Here is a 16,494-nt window from a genome sequence, read left to right on the forward strand (position 1 = left end):
TGGTTTTACTTTATTTTTTAGTTTAAATGGATTGAATAAAATACACAACAAAAAGCCTCAATATAATATTTAAAAAGTGACACCGCTCATTGATATGATTGCTTATTGATCACACCCAAAGAAATGCTTCCAAGAAATAAAGTAAAATTTAAAAAAAACTGAAATCTGGAGAAAATAGTATCTATTTCCTCTTGCTTCCAGAACACTCTATGTACCTATCCATCATAGCACTGTACTTATCAGAAGCAGCTAGAATAATTGGCTTATATGATAATAGTTCCCTTTTGAACATAAGATCTTCAAGGACAATGATTATTTATTTAGTTTTGTATCTTCAGTGTTGTTCCTTCCTGGAAGGTGCTCAATATTTATTTGCTCAATGAATGAATGATTAAATAGACGGCTCAACCTGTTTCTTAGAATCCCAATGAGATGATAAGTGGGAACAGACACATTATAGTTCAGTTTTTGACAATATTATCTTTCTGGTTAGAGACAGACATGATCTGCCTATCATAAAACTTCCATTAGCCACGCTTAGCTTGATCAGCTAACAGATACCTGCCTAGACACAGATTCTGGACTGAATGTCTGCTGTTGGGTGGTTCACTACACGGCCTCCCAATGTCTTAGTCTGGTGGCAGGTCTCATCTTGACCTTAGCCCTTCAGGCTTTGGACCTGGAAATACTAAGAAAAAGTATATCTCCTTCAGTCAATTTTGAGGGTTTTACATAAGCCACAGCATATGAGGACTGGAGCCCTGACTGGTGTGGCCCAGTGGATTGGGCATCAGCTCGCAGACCAAAGGGTCGCTGGTTCAATTCTGGGCAGGGCATGAGCCTGGGGTGTGGGCCAGGTTCCCTGCTGCGGGTGTGTGAGAGGGAACCGATAGATGTTTCTCTTGTACATCAGTGCTTCTCTCCCTCTCTCTCTCTCATCCTTCCCCGTCTCTAAAAATAAATAAATAAATAATAAATAAAATTTACAAAGGACTGGAAAAGATTATTCTTATTTAGAAATTAAAAAATAATTCCTGGCCCCCTAACTGCTTCCTCTTAACCCATCTGACTCAGAGTTCAGTACTGTAAGTCCTTTTCTCAAAAAATAACTTGGAAAGAATACATCAGTTTTCATTGAGTGCCCTTTTTAAACAAATCTCATAGATCCTAAAGTTGAAAAAAGTTTTCCATAGAACTCAAGTCAATTCTCTTTGCTAAAATTTTAGTTAATTCCTTATTAAATTTCTGCCAAGAATGAAATATACTCTTCTCATTAATTGTGGCGGTACAATTAATGGTAGGAGCAAACATCTTTCCAGAATCATGTTATTTTAAGTAGAACTTTCTTAGACACCGAGAACAGTTGTTGAACTTAAAGACAAATTGATAATGGTCCTAGCAGTTAAATAATGTGAATCAACCACCTCTCACTAATTTATTTCAAAACTGGTTTTTAAACATTGGTTTTTTTGTATTCCTAAATTTTGAAGACACTTATGTGTTGTAAATCCTTCACTGGAATTACAGTCTCTCTGAGAGGAATCTGTATATTATATATGGATGTAGATTTTTTCCTAAAACATTATGATGTTTCTACATGGAACTATAATATAAATGCAACCAGTGCCAGCAATAATAGAGATCTAATTCATTCAGCTTGCTTATTCTGTCTCACTCTCCATGAAGCAGGAGGAAGGTTGATGGATCTAAAAAACTAGAGTTTAAAACTCCGAGAAAACCCTGAGGAGTCACAAAGGGGTCGGGTCAGTTCAAGTCTGGATGGAAGGGAGGCCTCAGGCAGACACAGACTGGCTGCCATGGAAGAGGAGTGGCCTGGGAAAAGCACTGTAGTTACAATTCTCTCTGTTCCTCACATTCATTTTTTAATTAGTTTTCTCATAACGTTATCTCTCTTATTTACCTCTGTCACAAATCATTTTTAAAATTTCATTCTTGGTTAGTCATTTTTTGTTGTTGTTTTGTTTCGTTTTATTCTCCCTGTTATTGACTTCTGTCTTTGTCTTTATTACTTATCTCTTCTGTCTCTTTCCTCTACTCTGAGAGTCTTTCTTCTGGTTTATCAAATCGAATGCTTTATTTGTCCACAATCATTTCCTCTTGATAAATGAATTTAGAGCCATAAATCATTCTGTGAATTGCACTTCAGCAGTTTCCTGCTAATTCTGATAATCTGATAAATAGTATTTTTAGCTCCATGAATTAAAAATTTCCCTTTTGACTTTTTTTTTATATAGGGTATTATTTTGCACTGTGAGTAGTAGGATGTTACAATTCAACTTTTCCTATTTCCACATTGGCTGGGACTTTAAACCTGAAAACTGCAGATGCTGGTCGTACCTAGAAAATTACACTAATTCTTCAGGCCCTTTTCACATGCTGATTCTCAAATATTCCTAATGGGAAGGTGAATTTGCAATATTGAGTAAAGTTGAAGTTTCACATGTACCTTGCAACGCAGAAGAATACATTTAGCAGGATGTTCACTGCATTTCTTGAGTACAATAAAAAAATATTAGAAATCAATATCCCAATGGAGAAATAAGTTATGGCATATTTATGATGTGATATTCTATACCAAACAAACTGGTTTAAAATTTATATATCAATATGATATATTTTAGAAATCAGATGTTAAACTGAATGGTGAGTTCCAAAAGTGTGTGCATTGTAAGATACCGGTGATGGAAAGCAGAATGATAAAACAATACAGAAGACCCCATAAGACAATATACATGTTTTTATTGTCCTGTGTTGTTTATGAATTGAAAGGAAGACCTAATGTAAATAACATAAAACAATAACATGATAAGCAGGCTGGCTGGCACATGAGCGCCTCCCATATAATTTTTAGATTGAAGCATATTTAATATATATTTAATAATTTTTGAGTAACAGTTTATCATTATTTTTGTTTCAATCTCTTAAGAGCAAAAATAATTGCTTTATGATTAATTCTCAACCATATTTGCTTTTGGTTTAGTCTGTAATCATATATACCTATTGCATATACGGAGTCTCCATATATTAGAGAATTTTGCACTTTGCAAATGACAGAAAGAAAAACAGAAACCAAAGTAAATCTTTCTTGGGTCACAGGGCTCTGGGCACCAGTCCCTTGCACGGGCCCTTCGGGAAGACCGTGTGGTCCAGTGGAAACAGCATGGAGCTGGAGATCAGGCTGACCTTGTCTGAGCCACAGCTCTCACACCTGTTAACTGGGGGGACCTAATCCTTGGGAGCCTCAGTTTATTCGGCTGCGAAGCAAGAGTGACATATAAACACTGTTGAAAGGATGAAAGATTATTTAACTGTGGGACAAAGCAAGTAGGAGGTATTCTTTCAATATTCATTATTGACATGTTATTATATATTATTATATACTTATATATACATATGTCATTGCATTATTCCATAACTGCAATTATATGTATTTATATCAGAGATGATCTCTGAAGGAAATGAGAGGTTCTTCCTAAGGAACTGATAAACACAATAAATCTTTTTAAAGAATTCACAGACAAACTAGAGTAGGATATAATATTTACACTTTTAAAGAAGGGATTTTAAAAAAATCAAACCATTTTATATGTGCATGTATTCTGTAAGTCAAGGATTCTAACAGATACCAGTGAGGATTACTCGTCTCTGTTCCACAATGTCTGGATATATTCAGCTGGAAAGACTCAAAGGCTATGGGTGTATGTTTGAATGTTACTTTGTTTTCCAAGTTATTTGGCAGAAAAAAAAAATCTTAAACAGAGCCAGCTGCTCTAGTGTATTAAAGAGCTAAGGTAGTATGAATCACCAGGAAAACTAATAGCTGCCAATTGAAGATCAATAAAATAATAAGAGAAGTCCCTGAAAAGATAATATAACCCAAATTTTAACAAAAGAGTTGATTTTGATATAGTGTTTTAAGAACTTGGCTGTTATATAAAGTGGCACACCTATTTGTGATTAGTGGGAAGAATATTTATTAGTTCAGAAATGATAACTTCATATATCATGATATACTCCTTAATTAATATATTTAGAAAAATTAGGACATAGAAAATGAGATTGAGACCATACTCGACTTTTTTGAAATAGTGTATAAGAACAACTAAAACACTCATCTGGTTTGTCTAGGCTATTTCTGCAGTTAATTAAAACTCTAGTTTTCAGACAAACCTGCCCATAGCTAGATGGCCAGTTTTTAAAACCATTAATGGGTATCTGACTCATCCAAGTTTGCAAGCCACAGTTCTGTATAAAAAAAATTTTTTTAAATGGAAACACACCCTGAATAGTAAGCAATCAAAATACCATCAGAAACTAACAACATGGTTTCATTACAAAGCAAAATCTATTGTAATTCCCTTTTTCCCTTCCTCTCTTTACACAACAAAACAAGAAATAAAAAGTAATATAGAAAAGCAATTAAACTGAAATCTAAGTCCAATGATATAATTAGCTTCAGATGTCTCATTTTTCTCCCCTTTGTCATACAGAAATTGCTTCCTCTCTTCTTATTAAAACAATGAGTTGTCTTGCCTCTTTAGTTAACCCTAGGCTTCTAAGGAATCTTAGTAATCTTATTTCATAAAAATAGTAGGACTGCATGGTTACAGGGCCATTGTCCCTAATTGATTAGGACCTTGGATCAGACTGGAAACCAGCCTCATTTCATGAAATGCAATGAACTTGCATAACCTATCAGGGTGATAGGCTTGAAGTCAAGCATGGGGTGTGACTGAGTATGTTCATGACCACAGACTGTACCTACCACCTGCTCCCACAAGGAGGAATAACAGGAGGGAGGATTCGCTGGACACAAATGTACCAATTCTGTTGTAAACTCCAACATTCACCCCACTTCTGACCACGATCAAACCTCAGAAGAAAGCACACCTACTACTCTGATCTATGAACAACTGCTGAATCTACAATGTAAGCAGTACTCCACTTCAGCCACCAAAACCTGTTGGTGGCTTTCCACAGAGCACACATCTGCAGGCTCAGGACCAGACCGGACACATGTGAAAACACAGCTGCAACAGCATGTCAACATGTTCACACAAATGAAAACTACAAATCACTTCCAAACTATTCATGATCACTCTCATGCATGTCTTCATGATGTGGCCAACACAGAAATGTCTGGTGAACCCTGGCTTCCAGCAAACCAAATACTGTTGGGGGAGGTAAAAATATTTATAGATCCACATGAAAGATCTCAGTGTGGCTCATGAGCAAGAGAAATGGAAGGTGAAGCTCCGTGGGGAGTCAAGTGAATAAAATGTCATACCACAGGGTGACACAGTCATGAGGCAGCACAGACACCACTGAAAAGAGAAGCTTTCCCACTGGTGAAGACCCCATGCGATCCTCTCCTGGGAATCACAGAGGCACACAGGAAAAGAAGAGAGAACTCTTACTGGAGCCCACGGGAGTGGCTGAGATCTTTCATATCCGAGTCCTCATAATGCGGAGTGACCATGCCTACTCCACTATCACTCAGCATGCGTTTCCGTAGCGCAGGATTCCACCAGTCTGACATTCTGGGAGAGAGAAGGACACCAGACGTGTAAGCAAGGTCAGCCATGGGACCTACGCTATGCTTTCTCAAGGTGACTTTTGTCCCTACATGGGAGAAGGGAGATTCATCTTTAGTGGGTATTTACTAGGTACTTCACATTCATTATTTCATTTCATTTTCTCAACCGTCGTGAATTATTTGTATGATTCTGCCCTTTTCACAGATGATAAAACTGAATCTCAAGACAAAGTCATGTAAAATGTTAACATGAAAGAAGTAATGGAGCCTGATACAGAAATGCAGATTGGAAAATAACAAAGCCCATTCTTTCTCACTCGCTGCTCTCAGTTTATGTCCCGTGGGGACCACTGATGAGAAATGAGGGGATGGACTCAAGCACTTGTAGATTCTCAGGTTACTCTGTTTTTGAAGCTAGAGTTAATAGAGGTCTAACCCAGGACAAAGTCATTTCTTTTAGCTATGATTTGACCAGGGTGAGCTTGGGCTCACTCTGATAAGATCAAGGACAGATTATGGTACATGGACGGTGATGCTGGCCTTCTCTCTTGCCTTCTGAAACTTCCAGAGTTACATTAGACCACCCTTTGAACCTGCTGGCTTTCCCTTCATGCCAAGATAGCTCTGATATCACTAGCTCTGGCTTCTAAACACAGCTATGTATCTGTTCCATCCTACAGCCCCTGTCTTCTCTTGATGCCGCACAGACTCAGTTTATACCATGGACATCAGCGGGCCCTGGCTGGGCAGGAGATCTCACAAATAGCAGCAAGGGTAAAATAAGCCAGAGAAAAGGGCTGAACAGGCACAAGGGTTACTCAAATGAGTAGCTTTGTAGAGATGCATGCACACTTTGCATATGCTATTTGAGAGCAGGTGTGTGCTTTCCAGGAAAATGCTTATTTGAACTATTTAGCCACCCTATACCGGTCATTGGCTGAAGTTCATCAGACTTCACGAGGGCAGATATTTTTGTCTATTTTGATTCTGGTACTCTTCTTCCCCAAGTGCTTACACTACTACCTGGCACATAAAAAGCTCTAAATAAATATTTTTAAAATTTTTGAAATAACCTAGAACTATCCATAACATTTCAGTCCTTCAATGTAGTGGTACAACTCACAGGCCCCGGCATCAGAAAACCTGGAACTACATCTCAGTTTTTCCATTTATTTTCTGTGCAATACCAGGAAAGTTACAAAACCTCTAGGCATTAATTTTCTTAAGTATGGATTTAGGATAATAATAGTAGCAAATTAGCAGGGTCATTGTGAAATGATGCTAAAGATGATTTTAATAACATAATATTTAATGAGTATCTATCAAGTGCCAGGAACTATTCAAAATGCTTCACACGCATCAATCCATTTAGTCTTTAATTCTGAAAGTAGGTATGGTTATTTCCATTTTATAGATAAGGACCCAAGCATAGATCACTTAAGATGATGAAGTCACTATGAAGTGGTGGTAGGGATACAAAAAAGGCATTCAGCACAGTACATGGCTCGTAATAAGCACTTGGAATGTGATAGTTATTCTTATACAATCTATATGCTTTGGGCTGCCTGGATATAGCATAAAGGAAGAGAAGGAAGAAGAGGAGAAAAATAATTATCAAATTACCTGTGTCAATTTTTACTTGGCTAATACAGGCATTAAAAGACACATATGCACAACTGCAAATAATAGTGCTTTCTAGTTTGGTAGAAAGTGTGGGTGTGGTTGGTAAAGTAGGCTTAGACATGATACAAACCTGAATGGGAAAGGATATTTCTGCACAACCATTCATAAGACAGACTTATAATGAAACCGGCTATGCAGCCCTCTAATGAAACACAACCAGAACACCTATAATTTCTGTACAGTAGCCCCAATTGGTCCACGGTGTCACTTTCTTTGGTTTCAGTTACCCATGGCCAACCTTTGTTTGAAAATATTAAATGGAAATTAACAGAAAAAAAAAAACCTCATGAGTTTTAAATTTCATGCCATTCTGAGTAGCCTGAAGAAATCATAGGCCATCCCCCTCTGTCCACCTGGGATGTCAATCATCCCTCTGTCCGGGGACTCCATGCTGTGTATACTACCACCTGCCCATTAGTCACTTAGTGGCTGGCTGTCTCAGCTCTAAGGTCGGTTATCACAGAGGGAAGGAGGGAAGGAGGAAGGGAGGGAGAGAGAGAGAGATTGAACATTCACACACTTTTTATTATAGTATATTGTTATAACTGTTCTATTTTATTACTAGGTGTTGTTTTTAATCTTTTATTGTGCCTAAAGTATAAGTTAAACTTTATCTTAAGTATGAATATAGAGGAAAAAACATAGTATATAGGGTTTGATACCACCCACAGTTTCAGGAATCTATTGGGTGGATGGGGAGAGTTCTTGAATCATACACATCCCCCGTGGATAAGGAGGGCATTACTGTATTTTAAAATAGTTTCATGTCATTAGAAAGGTCAGTTCCACAGCCAAACAAGATGGTGACGGCACCCTGCGGCTAGCCTCACTGCCACACTGCCAAAGGAGACGCACACTCACCCCGAGGCTTGCTCCACCACCAGGTCAGGCATTCCTGGCGGTGTCCCCACCTGCTGTGACAACACCATATCTGGGTCCAGAATAAAGACCTCATCTTGGGAAATCTCCATCACAAAGTGCAAATGTTCCTAAGGAAGAAAAAGACGTCTGTCAGATGATTAACAGGATGCTCACATCCATCATCCAAAGCATAGTAACACAAAGAGTCTTGGTCTTGAGGAATAATGCAATGCTGTGATGTATCAAATGACCACAGTGACTTTTCAGAGGACTGACCAGTGGATGTCGCTCCCTGAAGCCACATCATAGCAAGAGGCTGGGAAGGGAGAGGGGTGAATCCCTCTTGGTTTGGGTTCCTGGTTGACTGGGGTCTGATAAGGTATAACCAGAGATGGTCTTCCCTCTTTCTCTTCCCCAAAACTATCAAAGAAGCGACACCCCACACGGAACTTGATCACGACTAAGTGGCATGAGTGTACAATCACCTGGCCTTCCACCCCCAGGATCTGGTCAAGACTAAATGGCACAGTCAACGATTGGTTTTGTCACTGGATCCCACACTGTGCCTTCACCTTGCAGGAGAATTTGCACAGTGAGAACACTTGTTATCGTTAAGCATAAGCATTTCATTTTCTTATTACTGAACTCTGGGAGGTGGTGAATTGAGACTAAGTAGCCTAGATATAGACTTGAGGTCTCAAATTGTAAAAGGCATGCAATTTGACTAGGAAGCAGTATTTATAAGTAGCAGTGTGAAAAAAAATTTGCCGTGCAGCCTGGTAATACTGTTTATAAGTCTAGTTATCTTTTGTACTAATTTAAAAGGAGCCATATCATCTTCAGTCCACAAATGAGAAAACACAAGAAGACGAATAAAAGGCTATAGCTTAGGTGAAGCACACCGTTCCAAAATGTATAAACGTTTCAGTGTTTTTGTGAGAAAAATGTAGATCGGCGACCAACAAAGCATAGTTGCTAGGGAGTGTTTTACTTTCACAAGCAGGCTCAAGAAAACTTACCTGAGATCTGTCTATTCGATAAAAGCGATCAGCAGAAGTTGCTAGGAAAAACGAAAAAGCATACAGCATTCAGAATGTCCTGTAATTGGCACTAAATTTATAACCTTCTATCCGACTACGCCATTTGGAAATCTTACATTTCAGGCATGCGGACTATTGACCAGTCCCTAAATCTACTAAGAAAAACGGAGTACTTCCATGTCTCTAAAGCTACTATTTCACTGTTTAGAAGGCCCTGCCATCCCCTTCACATCTGCTTACCTAAATCTAACTTGTCTTTTAAGAACCAGCTGAAATGCTACCTCCTCTGTGAGACCTCCCTCAGTCCCAGATGGAATTCATTGCTTCTACCTCTATGCATTCTGTTTGCACTGCCTTCACAGATAACCAACTACAAAACTGAGGTACCTGCCTCTTTAAGGGTCTGTGGTTCACTTGTTCTTTTATGGCTCCAGAGTAGGACCTTAAACAGAGCGGGGACTCCATGTGTATGCATTAAGTAAGTAAAGCTAGGAAAAAACTTCCAGGTAGCCAGACTTCCCAAGAAATTGATTCTCATTTTGGAAAAGATCTTGAAGGGGCAGAGCCAGGGACCCCATCTGGTATCAAAGGAATCATTTCACCTTAAAACTGACTCCCTAAGCTATGTCTGAAGAAACTCAAAACAGCTATATATATAAGCATTCGTAAAAGGCACTGGGCTACAGCCCAAGTCTTACAAACTTGGGTTTTTAGAACTTACTCTCTTTATTCTTAATATCCAAAAAATTATGTTTCTCCTTGCTTAAATCTATCTACCAGAGTCCAAATATCATAAATAGATCTTTCACATAGTACTGGAGGGAAAACTCAAAATGCAAATAATCGTTCAAAAATCATAAATGTTTAATGAGTAGCTTTTCTCCAAAGGAAAGGAGCTAAGAAACAAAACGGTTATGGTCTCTGCCCTCTAAAAGTAACAGGAAAGGCAAATCTGCCTGAGAAGAACTTACTCTACTTTGTTCTTTTTAACCATGACTACAATCACCCTTTAAAGGTTTCTAATAAAACTATTTATAGAGTAAAACTAATATGTGGATTAAGACCATTATTCACACTTATAATTTCATCAAAGACCACGTATAGAAGAGATTGTATGTAGAACAATTCATATATATATTCATAATTTTCTTAACTATAAGCCATTCCTCTGTGGATATAGGAAAAAATGATTTTGTTTCTCATCACCGGGGAATAAAAGAGCTGGGGGGAAAGCAGTGTGATTTACCTTCGGAGGTAGTTGACAAGCCATTAATGAAAACCTATGTCATGATATATGTGGGTTAGATTTCAAATAGATATGCATGCTCATCTTCATGATACTGTTCATACATCACACATCCTGCCATACTCTCGCCCACATTTCTATCCTCTCGGATGCATACACAGATAAACAAAAAGAGATCTATGATGAAAACCACATGGACAAGAGAGCTACTGGGTGGCAGATACACTGGGTAGCATATAAGCTGGAATGCATTTCCATGTAGGTAATTGGATAGAAAAGTAGGATTGAGCAACACCGAGGGAGTGAGAGATAGATGCTGGCAATGGAAAATAGACCCATTAACCAAACAGAAAATAACTGACTGAACATGCATTCAATGTCATGCTTAGCAGAGCAGATATGAATGCAACTGACACTTTCTACACATTGATCAATATATATTACACTGAAATGATGGTTTAATGCAAATAATATGAAAGTTCCCAAACAAGCAAGTAACTTACATATTGGTACCAATGCCATGTTGTTATTGAACTATCTATTGATCTCAGGAGAACCACGCAACGTGTTTTAGGAAATGGGGGGTGGGGGTGGTTGGGGTGGTGGAAGCAATAAAGGGAAATGTCAGCTCAAGCAATCTGATGCTGAGATCAGCCGGGGCTGACCACTCGGTTTGAGGGCAATGACTTCAGAAGGAGGCACTGCAGCATCAGCAAAAGCCCACATCGTTGGGATGCATACACCGACCACGTGGAGCCTTGTGCAGGGTTTCTGAATGGCCTTGTGGGAAACTGGGGTCCACGCCATCGGTGGTCGCCTTGCCCTGCTGCTTCCCCAACCCCAATCCTTCGCTGAAATAAGGACACACTCACCATCTAGAAAGCACCAGCGTGGGGAGAGTCTCTGAGCTGAGAGTGCCCTGGGGAACGAGGTTTCTTGGTCCTGAAAAGAGACACACACACATCCTGTGGCTCCATTTGAAAAAGCTGAAGGCCAGCCTTGGCCTTCCCTCACTCTACCTCCTGCCCTATCACCTGCTTCTAAGAGCGAGCATCCTTTCCTAAACAAAGTAGTACTGAGAGACCAAATCGTTTTTTCTTTTTACTAGAAACAGAAACAGGGGCTGTGCTTTGAAGTGAATCATTTCACATAGAAGGTTTTAAAACAACTCCCACATAAAATTTCCTGAAGTTTGTAGCAATTCTATTGGTAGAAGGCTAGATTCAGGCCCATTGCTACACAGAAGGATTCAACACATTTTTTGCTTATTTCTATCCATGATCCCTCCCAAATGTTTTTCAGCCCTTTAAATAGGTGCCGTCGATTTTCCTGTTTACTTGTTTAAAAAAAGAAACAAGAGGAAAACCTATTTATATGGAATATTGAATTACCTTAATAAGTGAAGTTAAACAATACTTTATTAATTAAAGGCACCGGAATTTCATGAAGAAAGTTTTTATTGAAAAATAATTGGACACTTTCCCGGTCACTTGAAGATTAAATTGCGATCTCAGGAAATGGTTAGAGTAGCCCAAGTACAGCCCTAACTTCTCTAAACCAGCTTCCCTGAACTAGATTTGTATCCTCTCCCACCTTTTTGGAAGATTTCAACCTTGTTAAAAACAACAGCATAAACCTCTTACAGGGACAGTTACTGACATAATGAAGTCCTATGTTAAAAGTCATTTGAATTCCAAAGGAAAAATGTACTATCTACCCAATCTAGCAAATATTTATAATGCAATGCAATTAAATTAGTTATTTATAAAATTTTTACATGTTAAAAAGATACACAAAAGCAGTGAAGCCTTGACAAAATTTTCCATCAGTTCTAGTGTGGTCCATGCATATATGTGCAGATGGGGGGATCTCACCTGCATTAGGACCCTGCAGCTGGAGATTTTCCTGAAATTGGTGTTAAAATGATGTTTCAATGTAGCAGACTGACAAACTATGAAACATGCCCACACAATGTACCAACACACTGTAAGGAACAAAGAAATCATGACCAGATGCTGGGATATCATCTATGACATCTGAGGGAGAAGACCAGGCTAGACACACAAAATCTGGTGGGTGCCGAGGTCATTGTATTTCACCTGAGTTGAAACACTGAGCAAAAAGTCCTTTTAGTAAGAAAATTCTGCTTTGGGAAACTTAGTTTTACAGGATGAGATGAGAAGACTAAGAGTTGAGATGACAACTATGCTCCTGTCCATGAAGCAGTACTGAAACATCATAGGAAAGACAGACGGATAAATGAGTAGAGAAAACAACGCAGTAGACTAGATAATCCAGCCTCAGGTGACTAGCAGGCCCAGAGGCACGGAACTCTGATGGTCAAGGGCACCAGCTTTGAGCGCGGGACAACCGTGGCTTTACCACCTACTAACTGTGAGGTTTTAGGCAAGTGTCTTATCTCTTCTGTGCCTTGCATGCCTCGTTTGGAAAATAGCAACCAGAGTATCTATTGCAAAGGGTTCTTTAGAGGAGTAAATGAAATGACATGTGAAATGCTTAACCCACTGGCTAGTACACGTTGACATGCAAATATAGTTATGCTAGACGATACTGAGGTAGCTGGGACAACTTTAGTTTACCTAAAATAATTCTGACCTTTAACCACATGAGGAGCTCACAGGACATTGGTCACATTTCAGACCAGATCATTCAGATGGTGCTATACCAACACAACACTGTTTTATCCATAAATGCATTTGTTATTAGATTTTGGGTTTCAAAGGAAAGAAATGGGACAGATTCATATAAGGGGACACAAAAAAGAATGTCATCAGAGGCAGAAATCATGCTGTTGTTGGTCTGGTGTTTGTAGGGCTTGTCTTGATCAGAAATTCAATGCCTCTTTTTATAGTATCAGAAGCTACATAATTGTCTTGAATACAGGGTATTATCTTCAAGGCTGAACATCTTCTATCACCAAGAGCAATATTTTTCAGAACAGTTGATCTTCCTGACCTTTTCTCATTCAATAATATTCCCCATTCAATGATAACCATGCTTACTAGATATTTGCTTAGTTTCACCAAAACTGTTACCTTCTTATTTGCTGATTTGAGTTGCCAGTTGCCACGCAGCTATCCATCATTTTTACCCCTGTGACAGTTATGACCAGTCTCTCCGGTGTGTACTTATTAAAGCTAATGAAGTACAAGATACATGACCTGTAAGGCCACAAAGAAGAACAGACCAGGAGCCATGTCTTCAGAGGGTGTCTAATGCACTGGAAGCCATTTGGAGGCTCCCAGGTTCCTTTCTTGCTCCAGTTTCTGGAGTTGCTCTATGTTTGATTTATCAGATTTCTACTTCTTTTCCTAAGAGATGGCTATTATGGTTTTAATTTATTTCCTGCCTGTTGTCAAAAGTCAGCGATTACAAGGAAAGGATTCTGAGTCAGCTTCCCAAAGAACTGGAGTCTGGTCATGGAAGCAGCAGGAGACATTAACTGTTGGGAAAGCTAATGGAAGGCTCAGCTCACATTTAAGAAAGTCCTTTCCTTTCATGTCTAAAGTTGGGGGCTAACAAACCTTTGATGGGGGCAGAAGTTTTCAAATAGTCCTGACACTGATGTATAGCTTAGATGTGCCAAGAGGTACAATCCTAAATCATACAATCCGCTTACACAGAGGCCAGTTGTCATGATGTCAAGCAGAGCAGAAGACTGCTGATTCTGGCTTCTCCTTTAAGGCCTCCACCCACAGCTTCTGCCCTGACTCATTTCCATTGTCTGGCATCAGAGGATCAACTCAACAAGCTGGCAGCTACTCCGTGAATAACATTTTGGGGACTGGTAATCACTCTTCCCTTTTCCTGCCCTTATGGTATGCTCCTTTTTTAATTTTACTTCTGAGAATTTTCCATAAGCGTTGCTCTTTAGAATTCCTTGATGGTTCTATATTAAGTTAAGACTTATTAGTCTTTTTCTGCTATTTCATTTACTGAAAACTCTCGTATATGGGAAATGTCCTGCAGCAGAATACGTATAAGAAAAATTACTAGAATTCACTTGGTTTTAAGGTTAGCTGGCCACTGGCAGTGTCCATTTGGAAATATTAGCTATAGTCTCAGTTAGTGGGTTGACTTTAATCCATATTCTTATGCTAATTTTTAACTCATATTCATTCTGTCATTAAGACGGGGTATAATCTAGTCCCTATTTAGTATCTATCCTACCATCTAACCCACTATTCCTCCTGAACCTCTTTTGAAACACATAAAAGCAAGCCCCAAATGAAAAACTACAGCATTAAGAATTTAAGTAGATTCTCAGAAGTATCTATTTTTTAGGCGATAGAGTTGAAATTCAAATGTGGACCTCTTTTACTACACAGCCCCAAGATCTTATACACCAGGTTTTATGGCTTCTAGAGGAATTATTTGGAGTTTTGAAGAATGAAAGGTGGGGCGTATAAGTTTAAGGAAAGTTTTTTTTGACTCAATCCAAGTAAAAACATAAAGAAAACCAAAGCTAGGATAAATTTAATGGTTATGAAGTCCTTCTGTCAATTCCAGTTCAAGGACTTCCTTCACAGTTTAAGTTTTTGTTAACTGTCAAACTAATCTTCCATGTTTCTTATCAGACAGCTCACTGCCTGTTAACTCAGAAGTTTTCCTCCCTCCAGTTCTCCAGTCATGTTGCCTGTGCACTGTCCGCTTCCATGAAACTGTCTGCTTAAGGATCTCATAGAAATATGATCATCAATGGGAACCACAGTGAACCATAGTCCAGAGAAAAAGTACTCACATTCATGCAAAGAAAATTCTGATTACCGAGTTCAGATAACTTTGCTGTAAGCATTACGTGATTCTAGTTCCAAACTTCATACCCGTAGAGGTTTTCGTGTAATTGCCTGAGCTGTGCCCCTATCACATCGATAGCTTTTGGTGCTAATTTAGGGCTTCTAATCCCCTCAGTCCTCTCAAATCACATAATCAACTCAATGATTCATCAGAGAGATAGGGTACTTGACATGCTCATTTTTTGATTTCTTATTTTTCTTCGCGTAAATAAATGGTGTGATTTAGATGAATGCAACTGTCATTGCCCTATAATGTAGGCAGAATGATATAATCTTGGACATACCATGCTCCTTTCTATTTTAAATATATCAGTCCTCTAAAATTGTATCCTTGTTAAATGAATAATATTAAGAAATACCACTTGTTTCAAAAATCCCTGATATGTGAATTTTCCCTTTTGAAATATGCTAATAGAAAATCCTTTTCTCATGCTAAAAAATATAGCCATATGTGCAAAAGCAAACCTATTTCATATGTATTTATATATATTTAAGTCAACTGGCATGAATTATATATAATTGATAAGGAAATGATCTAACCACTATTTGGCATACATATTCCAAACTTGCCCTTAATTTAGATTCAATTACTCATAGCTGATGCACACACACTTTAATGAAAGTGCAGCAAGCAGCCCCATTACACACTCTAGTAGATTATCCAATTACACAATATTCCCCTGGCTTTTAACTGTACCTTCACTGTGAGTGAAATATTCATTTTCTTTCATAACATTCAGGGAATACGTAAGCAGAGAAAAGACAGAAGTCCCTTTGGGTTGGGAATCCTTGCTTTGTTTAATAATGTCCAGTCAATAATTACTTGACCCTCAAATTTCTCTCTTGTTTACCTATCCCAATTTTCCTTCAGCCGTGACATCTCCCATGCCCAATCCATCTATTTGTTCAAGTTTTCTCTAGTTTCATCACCAAGTTGTATACCAATGTCTCTTCATCCTTGGTGAATGGATCCATCAGGGATGGTCAGAGATACGTGTTTATGTAACTGTAATCCTCATCAATAGACTTGCTGTTATGATGATCTTTCGAAACCCTTTACCACTCACAACTCCTGCAGCAGAATACAGAAATGGGATGCCCATGTCCAAAACCAGTTTTGAACGATAAAGAGTTATAGTGGGATAGGAGACAGAAATGAGAGCTCTTCTAATATTTTCAAGAGCCCTTGTTTGTGTGTGTGAGAAAGTCTTCCATTAAGGACAACTGCGTCTATGTGTAAGTGTGTGTGTTAGCCTAAGTATTGTCTTGACCAGCACACAAACCTGGCAC

The 16,494-nt window shown here is 38.7% G+C and overlaps 1 protein-coding gene across 3 annotated transcripts in view; it reads right to left on the minus strand.

Moving 5' to 3' along the window:
* The window catches only part of DGKI (diacylglycerol kinase iota), a 249,460-nt gene that overhangs the window by 53,959 nt on the left and 179,007 nt on the right, over positions 1–16,494 (minus strand). For 2 of the 3 annotated variants that reach the window (XM_090287559.1, XM_090287560.1), the window contains 4 exons: positions 11,260–11,329; positions 9,121–9,161; positions 8,102–8,229; positions 5,439–5,561 (listed from right to left, as the gene is read on the minus strand). In XM_090287559.1, the coding sequence (XP_090143685.1) occupies positions 5,439–5,561; positions 8,102–8,229; positions 9,121–9,161; positions 11,260–11,329 (362 nt within the window). The remainder of the gene's footprint in view (positions 1–5,438; positions 5,562–8,101; positions 8,230–9,120; positions 9,162–11,259; positions 11,330–16,494) is intronic. The other variant, XM_090287561.1, reaches the window with a different exon arrangement.

This window comes from Furipterus horrens, unplaced genomic scaffold, assembly GCF_987537825.1.
Source record: "Furipterus horrens unplaced genomic scaffold, mFurHor1.1.pri manual_scaffold_9, whole genome shotgun sequence".
Classification (NCBI taxonomy): domain Eukaryota; kingdom Metazoa; phylum Chordata; class Mammalia; order Chiroptera; family Furipteridae; genus Furipterus; species Furipterus horrens.